This window comes from Homalodisca vitripennis, chromosome 1, assembly GCF_021130785.1.
Source record: "Homalodisca vitripennis isolate AUS2020 chromosome 1, UT_GWSS_2.1, whole genome shotgun sequence".
NCBI classification, from domain to species: Eukaryota; Metazoa; Arthropoda; class Insecta; order Hemiptera; family Cicadellidae; genus Homalodisca; species Homalodisca vitripennis.
Window position 1 is genome coordinate 103,435,541 of NC_060207.1, and position 14,067 is coordinate 103,449,607.

Genomic DNA, 14,067 nt, shown 5'->3' on the forward strand with positions numbered 1-14,067 from the left:
TAAAGTTATCTCACTTTATCCACAAGTTGTTCTACTGAGCACAGATTATTATGTCAGTTTTTCTAATACTCTCATTAAAATATAGCTTGCACATTTATAATTTGAAAATACTTCCATTCTCTCTGTGGTAAGCAATTGTCAGTCAAAAGACCGAAACTTTAGTCTATTATAATCCAACACTAGTTCAACTAGTAAGCCACATCCGCTTTAAAGAAGAGTGGTGGAGGAGATTTGGAGCTGTATTTGATCTTATTCACTCTATTAGATTTAAATAAAAAGTAGTTTGTAAGTAAATTTGAACCAGAGAATAGGGATTTGGTAGTCAACTAGATCAAAATCAAAATGAAGGATGTTAAAAACTGAAAGATATTTACATGTGATGAACGACTGATAAATTAGATAGGCTGGTATTAAAAAGTCGTTATATCAACACAATAATGAATCCGATTCAACAATTTAAAGGGCTTGAGTCTACGAATTTCATGTAAGTATGGCTCAATATACACTGGAGAAATAAACAAGTTTAGTATTTACACAATTTGTGTACATATTAGACACACAAAACATTAGAATGTGCCATTATTGTGCTAAAAGTGTACATGTAAAACGCTTCGATTAAGCCAAAATACTTTTCTAAAATCATCCATGGATAACAAGAAAAAATTAAAAATGAAAACTACTTGACATTGAAGATAGAATTAGATAATAGAAAATTGAAAGTTTGTGATAAATAAGTCGTCCGTTGCGTGGTTGAGCATTAGCCAAATACGATTCAGCTCCGTTCCCTCCACCATTCATAATGGTTAAGCATTACTGCCTGTGGCCTTTCCTGTTTAAAATATATTAACTGAAGATGGATTCACACAGCAAGGGTGACACATCTCAAGATTTCAACGTTTCGTTATAGTGTGGACCAGAAGACGTAGTCTGTAAGGCTACACACGCACACAAACTTCAAGCACTACTTCTCTTACAGATCCAGATCTCTATCTCCCTATCATTAATTCCTACCATATCCATCAGCTTTATTGAGATTTTTTCATTGTATGATTAGACTCGTCACCTACTCCTGAATTTTTCCATTCTCAATTTTCTCTACTTCTTCATTATAAGTTAATATGTTGTAATACAATATAATGTTTCAATAATAAACGTGAGATAATATTCTTCCAGAAACAAAATTTTAGATATAAATAAGAGTTCTATGAAACTTTAAGTGTGCATCCCATAAATATAAGTATATACAAGACACATTTTCAAACTAATTTTTACTCCTTATAAAAAAATAAATTTCAAAGTATTACAAATTCATACTTTAAATCAGTATACATTCCGGGGAAGGATCCCTTGTTTCACCTGCTGAATATTGATAGATAGAGGGAATAAGTACGTACCTATAAGATAATAAAATTAATGTTCAAAGTGTAATTAGAAAATTGTTGCGATTTTACCAAAACTCTACTTATAGAGTCTTATATGATTTAATATTCAGCCCTGAATAAACTTGTCTAAATTGAACAAAAAGCCTATTTCATATTGAATATATTTCAAGTTCTGTCAAGTACGAGACCATTATTTTAATTAGTTACTTTAAAACTGACTGAACACGAGAACACAAATACGCTCGTTTGCGTACCCCTGATTGAGTCCCCGGAACAAATCCACCCCCTTCCTGTACAGAACAAACAATAGATCAGCTGGCGGCGTGGCGCGTCGCGGCGTCTGCAGTTAGCTAAATTAATGAGGCGCCGGAAACACATGAATATGTATGTGCTGCTTGAGTGCAAGATAATGATACAACTTATTCCATTTACTCTCCTGAATTTCATTATTTAGTTGGGTAATAAGTCAGGCATCATTATACTGTGGAGTAACTTAGCTTTAACATGTGTTAGTATACTGCTGATCACGCATGTTCAAACTCGGGATTTCCGAAATCGTAAATATCAGTATCGTGAATACATTACAAAACAGCTGTAGAAGACGATCATCATTGAAATCCAATGTTTAGAAGAAATATACTGAATGGATACTAAATGGATAAACACTGATTAAAAGTGGTTAATTCTAGCAATCTTCCTACAAAACAAGTTGTACATCTGCAAAACTATGTTAAAACCAACTCAACGTGATATTATTCTATTATAGGTAAACCGCTAACAAAAAAACCTTGGTTGATTTGAGTTCACGCAGGGTGGGGTAAATATCCCTCCGCCGCCCCTCCAAGCATCCCCACCACTGCTCGGCGCTCACTCTATTTCAATCTAATAAAATCAGCTGACTAATCCGGCTCAGTCGGTATCGTTCACTGCTACGACCCGTTCAGTTCAACCGGTCAGTACAGAATTACTAAGCCTTCCCGCTAGAGCGTGTTTTACCGGTCATCGTGTTGACTGAACAAAATGAACGAATGAGCGACTGGATGTAATGACCAAGTGAACGAAAGGATCTACTTGCAAAAATGTGTTCGGATAGAGGAAGAAACAACATATTTTACAGTGAATGGATAGATATATAACAACAAATGTATTGTTTCAGGAATCTAGTAAATATATATTACTATTGGAAATGATTAACAAAAATTAACTGTATGTATTAACGTGGGTTACTATTGTTAGATGGCGAAGAAGTATATAGACTTATAGTCCCTTGTTATCGCTGAACTTTTAACCCTTCCTCGCTATTTATTGTTATTCGGTCTGTCCTTCACTATAATTACCATAACTAATACTTCATACGACAGTGCAGCAAAACTAGATTTATACTCGGTTACGTATCATTATCAATGTGACTCATCAATTGCATGCGTGGTCACTGTTGTCATTGCCATCCAGCCGGATTAGAAATAGATTAAAACCATTAATAATATCAAAAATTCAATATGCCCTATACTGATGTGGGATTTTCGAAAGGTACGTCTGATTGGGCACATTTAGGTCGAAACATAAAAGACCATGAAGAAGATTCGCAAAGTCATGCAATTGCGTGTGAAATATACTATCGCTGGCAGTTAGGCCTAACAGTTGATAGTGAGAATCTGGAGGAGATTAAAAAAGCCACTGATTACTGGAGACAAGTTTTAAGGCGAGTGATGGACGTCATTATTACGTTAGCTACAAACTACTTACCACTGAGAGAGCATAGATTGTGTAATGACGATGAAGATGCAACTAAATCGAAAGGAAATTTCCTTGAGATAATACATAAAATGCTAGCAAGATATGACCAGGTCCTTGCAGATTTAATTAAGTTACCAAAACGTAGTGTTAACTACCTTAGTCCTCAGATTCAAAATGATCTGATCAACCTGATTTCCAAAGAGATAAAAAAGAAATCAAGGAAGAAATGAAAAAAGCCCCTATGTGTCTATTATCTTTGATACAACTCAAGATATAGCGAAAACCAACCAGCTGAGTACAGTGTTTCGTTATATAAAGATAAAAACTGACGAAGGCGACAGGCCAGTACAACTAGTCAAAGAAGAAGCGTTCGGGGGCTTTTTGGAAGTGGAAAGCCAGAAATCAGAATACTTATAAAATGTTGTTTTCAATATCATAGAAAAGTATTCAAATATATCTAAAGTTCAAGGGCAAGGCTACGATGGAGCCGCTAATATGAGTAGTATATATTCAGACCTTCAAGCAAGAATAAAACAAAAAAATCCTGCAGCTAAGTATATTCACTGTTGTGCTCATGCCCTTAACTTGGTAATCAACGATTCAGTATCAAATATTCCTGAAATCAGAACCTTTTTTGATAATGTTCAAAGTCTTTATGTATTTTTTAAAACTGTATCAAGATGGGCACTGTTGACTAAGTCGGCTATGTTACAAAAAACCTTAAAGAAAGTGTGTCCAACAAGGTGGACTTCAAGAAATCAAGCCGTCGACGCTCTTCGATGTGGTTATTTTGACATAATGAAGGTACTGACTTTCCTAACGTTAGAAGGTAAAGACCAAGAAGAAGTAAACCAAGCTAAATCACTTGTGAAATATTTTGAGCAGTTTCCTACAGTAATATTGATAGTTATTGAAAGTGTGTTGCTTGAAACTATGGACATAATTTCTAAACAACTTCAAAGTACCGAAGAAGACTTGGAACACGCAACAAAAATGCTCTTAAATCTCAAAACAAAAATTAACAAACTTAGGAATGAGTGGCAAACAGTTAAAGCAGATGCAACTAAGCTTTGTTTGCAATGGAAAGTTGTACCACATTTCATTGACTCAAGAACAAAAAAGAAGACAAGAATGTTTGATGAAGTGCAAGTTGATGACCTTAAAGACAATGAGAAACGTTTCCGGGTTGAGGTGTTCAACCGTAGCCTTGACATAATCACAACACAGCTGACAGAGCGTTTTGAGGCTGTTACTCACATTACTAGTAGTTTCCAATGTCTGAAGCCTCCTTTTTTAGTTGGAGCAAGTGATGAAGAAATCTTAGAATCAAGCAAAATTTTGATATTAAACTACCAAGATGACGTCTCCCTTAACTTAGGTCCACAGCTTGTAAGGCTAAAAACTTGTTTTTTAAGTCACGTGGAAAAACTCAAAAGTATAAGGGATCTTGCAGATACTTTAATAGTGCGTGCTCAAGTTGGTTCCAGCTTTCCAGATGTTGTGAATGCTTGATTGATTTTTTTGACACTACCTGTTACAACTGCAAGTGCAGAGAGATCATTTTCAAAACTTAAACTGATAAAGAACTATCTTCGCAGCACCATGTCCCAAGAACGTCTGAGTGCCTTAGCAACCATATCTATAGAGCGCAGCAGAGCCAGGCACATCAACTTGGACGACACAATAACACAGTTTGCTAGCATGAAGTCACGAAAGAAGATTAGTTAAGATAGTAATATGCGAGTTGGTTTTGTAACTACTTAACTACTATGTTCACGTTTCAGATAATGTACTCAAATTTAAACTAGGGTTTTCAATACATATTTATTAAATATATTGAAATTTGTACTTTCATTCCAAACCCTATGGAATTGAATTGAGATTTAAATACATATTGCTATACTCGTAAACTAGGTCTCTTACAAGGAACAAAACTTTATAAAGAATAGTAGACTGTAAGTTATAAAAAAATGATGTTTGGTCAAAGACGTCTTACATTGCTGATGAAATGAGGGCCAAGAAACGTTTGTTATGGTAGTGAGGTGAACTATCGGCACTGATTAATCAAGTAGGTAAAAAAGTTGGGGAAGGGGCGCCAGGGTCTGAGTCGCTCCATGGCGCCAAAATCCTCACTACACGACTGATGTGTTTTATTGTACTATTTTTAAGAAAATAAACCATTTTTATTTCATTTTTCATTTCACCTGATTTGGAAAAAAGTATCAAATTTATTCAGTTGCCAGGCCAAATTGAACAAAACTTTTAAAGTGAACGGGTCTTTTGAAACACTCCGATCCGGATCACTTGTTCACCTAACTGACTCGTTCAAATTGAACGGTCCAAGTAAGTAACTGCAGTATAAACAATATGGCGCGAGCAAGACAAAATTTAAACAGCTGACAAGAAGATGCTCCGCCCACTCGCCGCTCCCCCCCGCCGGAGGGGGGCCCCTCCTGCGCTGTGCTGCTCAAATATTTGCTTCTGCGCAGGTTTCTTTATTAGCGGTTCACCTATAGGCTATAAGCACAATAATTGTGCTGAGCGGTTAAACTTTATGATGAGACTTTAGACAGCTATAACACAATTTTATACATTAGCTTCATGTATGGTTCACTATCCACAAAGACTACAAGGTAAACTATGGAATTCAAAATTTAAGGACATATTAAATACACAAAAAATCAGTATTTGATGTATTTGTAAATAATAATTTCAAATACCTTGTAAGAAGGATCTTCAACATATGTTTCTATGGTTAATTATAAATACCAACATCAAGCAATGTAGATAGATCGCAGTTAAACAAACACAGAGCGGCACTTCGAACATTTGATTTCAACTTGTAAAGTTACTAAGCTATTAGAACTGGTCCTTTGTTTTGGTATTGCTATTACAATAATAATTTTACTAAACATTTAGTCGAAAAGTTAAATGAATATCAAATCAAAATGATTAATGCTCAGCGTAAAATATGTCTAATATCAAAACACATACAAACTACACACATAACAAAGCACTAACAACACATAAAACTAACATTGGTTAAACGTGCTTTAAGAGTTCATGCCACTGATGATGAAAACTTTCAGTCCACGTAGCTCCTGAACCATTAGAGATATTGAAAAACTCTTAATAGCAAAACTGTCTTATTTTTTAGATTTTAAAGTTGGCCACCATATTAGAGAATGGCGGCCATCTTCAAAAGATTTGAAAGTGTATTCCTGAGTGAAACTTAAAATTGAGCAAGTTCCAAATTTAAAGTGTGGTACTAAGTCGTGTAATTAAAAAGTTACCTATTGGATCACTTTAAAAAAAACTCACCCGGTATATATAATATATTGAGATGTCACTCCCTGAACCTATAACTCATGTACATACTGTAAAAAAGTAACATTTTTATTTGCCTTGATTACATAATGCCTAAATATCCAACTTTTGTCTGTAATTTAATTTATCGTAGAGACATAAAACAGGTTTCTCTTTTTTTGTATTCAGGGAAGTTATCTTATAGAGCTATTAATTTAACATAAATTCTTTTTTCAAACACAAAATGAATTGTATCACCGTGATGAGTGGAGTGCACCTGTATGAGCTGTGTGATCTTCACGCTACCAAGATCAACCGTCACGATACAGATGTAGACATCTGCAGTTGGAATCAGAAGCTGTGTGTAGCCAGGTAGTGCGTCCATATATTGGGTGAATTGTATCACCGTGATGAGTGGAGTGCACCTGTATGAGCTGTGTGATCTTCACGCTACCAAGATCAACCGTCACGATACAGATGTAGATATCTGCAGTTGGAATGCGATGTTCACCAGAAGCTGTGTGTAGCCAGGTAGTGCGTCCATATATTGGGTAAATTAATCATGGCTCATGTTTGTGATACACCACGACCACCTTCTCACTCCTGTCATTTCCCCAGTTGTTTCCATGCATACCTTACTTCCCTTTAAAACTAATTACTCAAATTTTGTATAACCTCCGATTTACCATTCTGGTTTAATATTGTAGTCAGACACCTTTAGAGTGAGTTCTGTTTTTCCAAGTTGTTTGTTTTGTGGCTACATGAGTATTCTTGCACACATATTTTCTCATTGTTCAATATGCAGTATTGGCCGTAAACGCTATTAACGTTTCCCGTTTCTTTATTATATTGTTTATAAATTTTGTGTTACAATTGGTTCCAAAAATATATCTACTATTCAATCAGGAAAAAAATGTGAAGCAAATATTATCATGGATAGAAATTCTTTAAGGAATAAAAACCAAATGTATTTAGCTTTAATGAAATATTACGCATGTCTGAACTCTTAATTTTGAATTTAATACCTTTATAAGTAATTGTTTTGTATAACTAAACCGGTTTGAAATTTGAATGTTTGAGATTATTATTTGAATAAATAATAAAAATTGTCGAGTGTGTGTGTGTGTGTGTGTGTGTGTGTGTGTGTGTGTGTGTGTGTGTGTTTTATGAGAAATCTATCACAATCTTACAACTAAAAATAAGGTCGTAAAACTGTGTGAGGTTTAAATTTGTATGTTGTTATATCATATCCAAAAACCAATTAAAAAACCCGGTCTGAGTATAGGCCTGCCTGGAATCAGGGCTGTACTCAGCCTTGGTGGGCCCTGGAAAAGATATTCGGCCGTGCCCCGTCCTGTCCCGCCACTGCGCCCCCGTAACACCGCTTCACCCCTCCCTCCAATATCCCATTGACAACATCTTCTTATTTTGTTAATGATAGTAAGATTCAATATATGTTGCAAACAATAAGTACGAAAAAATCTGATTTGTCAGACCATTTCAAGCATGGTTTTAAATTAATTTAGTTAACTCTAAAATGTAAGAAAATTAGTCTCTTAGTCGTCAGATTAAAATTATTTTTAAATATTAATGATTTTGAAAAAAATCTTTAAAATGCGACCTTTTTTACTTCATTTTTCTTAATTAATGATTGTATCGTTATTCCAGTTATGGTTCATCGTGTCAGATAAGACGCAAGTGTTGAGGTATTTGTTGTTTCATCGCAAGAACTACTATTGACTTTTTCTCTAAAATGCATGATATAAATAAACACGATCGAGATTGTAAATTCAAAAATAAGATTAGTCCTTCGAAACTGTAATAAACGATATTACACATTTAGCATATAATTACGTTACAGTTACCTTCTCGTCTGTCGACAGAGGTACTGGTAGAGGCCTGTCTGTAATTCCATGGAGTGGTGTGATAAGAAACATTCTTAAAGGGCTGGCTATGAATTTAAAACAAAAATGCATATTCTCAATCAAACATCAATTGCACCATCTAATGTATTCAAGAAGGTACAGGGTTTCTTGCTTGCATTCGTAAAAAAGTTTAATAGAATGATGGACTCAAAGCAGGAAATAACGTGAAACAAGAATGGTATTATCTGTTTTATATTTCAACCGACCCTACAAACACTTAAATACAGTACATTATGTTTACAGACGCCTCAGCGGACAATGATAACAGTGTCAACCTTATATCTAGGCATCGCCATCTTACATTCAGTATTACCTTACAAATAAACAATTCGTACAACATAAGGTTATAAATTGATTATAATATAGCACAAATAAATAAAATCACAGAGCATAAACTAGAATATAATGACTAGGTTTACATAGTACACTATTTTGATTCTCTTTGGGAGTCTATAGTATAAATAAAGCTTTCACACCATAAAATTTCATGTACTTAATATGTTACCAGGTTTCTCCAAAATACTATAGATATAAATATTTTAAGCTTTAAATCTTTACACTGTAAAAACAGAAGAGAAGCAATTGTTTGGTAAGTTTTCGGAAATAAATTGACGCCACAACATGCTTAGCGTAAATATTAAAATAGCCCTATTTACAGAGCTTTTACATTAACATTATTTTCTTTTTAGTAATTCTTTTCTGCTTAGTCATACATGGAATTCTACTTAATTGTTGAGGATTATGTGAGATCAGTAATCAAAGCAATTGAATTAACTTAAACGCACGTTAAAGAATTTATATTTCAATAATATATCATATTTCTCATATTTCAAACTGAGATGTATTATTCCAATAGGATAAATTTAGAATTTTTACTGTCTTTATTACAATTTCAAAATACAGTGATTGGTGTAAAAACTGTTGGTGAACAGATTTAATTCAAGTAATTCACATCTAACCCATCAGATATGATAAATAACAAGTAGATTTTATTGTTGTGTAAAAGAGTCCCAACTTCATACAAGCTTTCACTATACATGGAAGAATAACCATTTCGTCCTATGATAGATGTGTGGCAGAAATTTTGTAAGGAAAAACTAGTTCTGGACAGCGATTTGTGGATAGCGCTACCACATTAATTAGTTATTTTAAAATTTTAACTTGTCTAAATCTTCTAGTGACAATAAATCTTTAAAATGTGTGAGTTTTTTAGAGTTTTCTCAATATTGTGTTTGGTTGTTCAATAGTGTTCTATAACAAATTACTATTTCTATCGTTTGCTGCTATATAACGCGACACCATAACGTTTTAAACGGCTTTTAGCATTAGGTGACATATTCTAATAGATTTATACACAATTTAAAGAACAATAATGGTAGATCTAGAATCAAAGATTAACAAAAAAGATAAGATATAAATAAGAGTTAATAAGATCTTCAATTTTATAATATTTTCATACAACTTGTAACAAATAATTAAAAACTGCTATTCTTATACAAAACACATATCACTTTGAAAATTGAAACACGTAGTCTTAAAATATTCTAATGTACATTCCTCTAATGAGTAATTATTTTCAAACTCAAGTTGGACAGGTATTAAATGTTTACATTTGCGAAATAACAAACATTTTAAGTATTTTATTATTCGAGTAAACTGACTATAGCATAATTTAAAATACATACATATAAAGATTAATATAATCTAAATACACGCAACAAAAATGTACTGAATTTAACATGGCAATGACTAGTTACAGGAGACTTACATTATTACATAAATAAGTACTAGTTTACACATTATCATACAACTTTTTCATTATTGAGATCCATTTTTATATCATCGTTTAAACAATAAATTGGAATGTCAGCCTAATGAACCATAATAAATGTAACGTACAGGCTATAAACTGTATATTTACACAACATTTGCCTCCTTATAAAAAGAATTATAATAGTTTCAATTAATTAAAAGCGTTTTATCACGAAAAACCACTTTCCAATTAAACTACTTATTGCCAAATCGTATAATGTATTACATATATAACTCAGTAAATTAAAAACTAAATAGTATTCCATGTTTTTACAATAATGAAATTGTAAAGTCTAAGAAATGTGTATATGTCTACATTTGAATTTATGGTTGATATCCAAAGAGCTTTGATTCGAAGGATACTTCCAATCAGGTTAGGACTGAAAATTATGCATTAAACAATTATATTTTACCGGTAAATAGAAAAGGTAAATTTAACATTTTATGGTGGTTCAGGCTGGAAATGTATAAACAGAGAAAATTTACATACCTACATAAATCGGCAAACTTACAGTAATAAAATAGTTGGTTCTATAAAGTAACTAAACAATGGTAGATATATCACTGGTAACAATTGATAAATATACATCGTTTAAGAATAAATAAATAATAAATAATCACAAATTTGGACTGCGTGTTAAATAATATTTACAAATTTAAATTAAAACACAATTTTAAAATCTGCATTTTACATAATACGATAGCCGTTGTATTTGTTAATTTAGCCTAAAATTATCCCCCTATATGATAGCATATAAAACCATATAAAACACACAGGTATGTGTGCTATAACTGATCACTTGACAACGTGTCCTTGGTACAAGACTAGTTCGCTTATTTTCATAAGAAAATAATTTATTTTCGTATAAGGTTTGCCACATCACATTCTTTCGTTAAGTCCGAGAAAACTTTAGCTCTTAAAACGAAAACAAACTTGTTTAAGATCAGTCTCCGCTGTAACAAGAGAAACTGTACAGTATTGTCCGATAGGTGACCTCGGCCTACTGTGAGGCCGACTGCCTTTCTGGTAGCCGATCACTGGCCTCAGGCCGTGCAGCTGGCGGGGCTGGCATCCTGTTTGGTCTAATCGGCGAGGAACTATTCTACTTTCTGGTTTAAAAATGTGTAAAATATGTTTTAGAACAAAATGTATATTTTGTTACCTACTAGCGAGGGGAACGGAGGAAACCATGATGTGAATAATCATGGGCCAGGGGCGACGGCTTAACAGTAACTAAAGGTCAGTAGAATAACATAATCGACCTAACAAAAAATATTATGGCTCTAAACTTCCATTTATTATTATCAAAACGTATGTATAACTTCAAACTAAAATACGTGAATCTTGTCAAAAACTCATAAAAAGAGTTTCCGGTAGGTTGATAAAATGGAATCGGTATTTAATTCTAACACGATATTTGAAATGTCCAAAACTAACTGCTACTATAAGTTTAATGTAAATTTATTATTATTTTATATTAATTCATAACGTTCTTGTAAAAACATACTTATAAGATAAAATCCAACGCTTAAGAAAAATATTTCAAAATATAAAATTATCTATATATTTATGATGTTTATGAGTTAACGAACTCACTTTTACAGTAAATATATCTAAATTGGAGATTTATGGTACATTTTATAACGAACATATATTATATGGTGCAAAATGGTGTTACAAATGAGCTTAACGTATGCTACTTTGATAAAAATTGGAACTTTATTATTTTAATTTAAGATAAATTAATATTATAGAAAGTTGTTCACATAATGTACATTAAATAACGACGTTCTGACTAAATAATCTAAATATAATCACATTTGTAGCATGTCTAAATGTTTGTTAAACTTAGAATGTTATTGAATTGTATTAATCAATTAAACCGAATTGATGGAAATTGGGGGTATATTGTTCTTTTTTATTTCAATTCTTGGATCGTGTGAATGGATACTTGGAGCCTTAATCATGAAAACCGATTAGGTGGTTTTATAATCAAGACTTGGAGTCAGTGCGAAGTCCATGCAGATTAGACCAAACAGGAGCGTGGACGGCGCGGCGGGGAATATTTACACAAGAGCCAGGGGACCCGGCGGCCAGTCGGAGGGTGACGGTCATGCGTAGTGAGGGTAGGTGGGGAGGTGCGAGCCCACGTGCGACGGGTGGTGAGACATGGAGTGCGATGACGCCGCCGCGATATTACTGTACAAGTTGGCGCCAGGGTTGGTCCAGTAGGACGTGGGCGAGGGGAAAGTTATTGCTGGAACAGAACATACTTCGAGTTAGAATATATGTGATCAATATAATGCAATGAGTATGAAGGAATATAGACTACAAGTTGGTGCAAGAGTCGGTCCAATAGTATATGGGCGAGAGAAACCTTATTGCTGGAACAGAACTTACTTCGGGTTAGAATATATGTGATCAATATAATGCAATGAGTTTGAGTCTCTATGGGCCTCAAGTTGGCGGCTGGGTTGGTCCAGTAGTGTTTGGGCGAGAGGAGCGTTATTGCTGGAACTGAACATACAAAAGTTAGAAGAACATATGGGATAGTATGATACAACGATTTGAGTCTCTATGGGCCTCAAGTTGGTGGCAGGGTTGGTCTATAAGATGAGGAAGAGCAATGTTGTTGCTAGAATTGAGTATACTAAACTTAGCAGAATGTTATTGCTTGATACCCTGAGTGCCCAATCGTTGAAAGAACAGCAAAAACACTTCAAAAAGACACTAGGTGTTTAAAACCAAAACGTGTTAAAACACAAGAACTTGATATTAATAAACTTTCTCCGGAGTTAGCCACTATTTTAGAGCTCATCATAATAAATGACTTTAGCGTAGTTTAGAACAATTTGACACCTTCTACGAGTGCATTGATTTGTTGATGTATTTACATCATACGGTAAAATAATAAGTCAACTGTATGCAGTATGCATCCCTGCAATCTTCACCATTTGAGACCAATCCTAGCTAAATTAAGGCAACATTACTGTCAACTTCCGCTTTATACCGTCATACTAATCCTCCAAGTATTTTATTTCCTCTATCCTATAGGTATTTGTGTTGTCATACTCTCTCAGTGTGCTCAGCTTCTGTGTACTTGGAGTTTCTCATCCTTTGAATAAAGGAAATCATTGCACTTTTTTATCGGTGTTGTTAATCACCGATATACCTTTGAGATCCACCATTGTGGAACATTTGACCCAATCCAAACTTCTGGGTGTTATCTCAACTTCTCTATCACGAGTCAGGTCTTGAGATTCAGTGTTAAAGATGTCAGACCCAGACTCTCCGAGGTACAAAACCTTTGAGTGTATATAACGTAGCTATGGTAGGAAGGGTTGATTCAATGTAGATGTTGGAGCTTTGCTTCAGTTAACCTTCCGCTTAGTGCAGCATTTGACGATGTCACAGACTTCACTCCTAGAGACTCCTGAGGTTGAAATCGAAATTTTGCATAGTTTCTACATCAGAAATAATATAAGTGAAGAAATGTTCTCATTGTTTCACCAAGTGTACAATTTTGCATAGTTTTTTTATCTTTTCAGACTCGTATGTCTACAAATTCCAGGAATTGTCAGTGAAAGTGTCTGACTTGGAATATGAACTGGAGCTAACCCCAACACTCATAGTTCTGAGTACAATTGTATTTTGTTCTCACGGGCTTTGTGTTTTTTATTCAATGCATCTTGAGATGTGTTGAAATGTTAACACAGTTTTTAATGATTAAGTGGAAAATTTGTTGTTTTTAATAGATTACCACTGTACATTAAATACGAAGATAATTTTTTCAAGCCATTTTGTCTGTTCGATTTCAACAGCTTATGATGGATAAAAGACCATAAACATCACATGTATTCGTATTGTATTCATGTTCAATATTGTTCATGAAAGAAGTCGCTAA

At 33.9% G+C, this 14,067-nt stretch overlaps 1 protein-coding gene across 1 annotated transcript in view; it reads right to left on the reverse strand.

Moving 5' to 3' along the window:
- Positions 1-8,526: 8,526 nt before the first annotated feature.
- LOC124368267 (transcriptional regulator ERG homolog) overlaps positions 8,527-14,067 on the reverse strand; it is an 86,808-nt gene continuing 81,267 nt past the window's right edge. Inside the window, exon 7 of the mRNA XM_046825543.1 lies at positions 8,527-12,420. Within this exon, the coding sequence (XP_046681499.1) occupies positions 12,275-12,420 (146 nt within the window). The 3' untranslated portion in view covers positions 8,527-12,274. The remainder of the gene's footprint in view (positions 12,421-14,067) is intronic.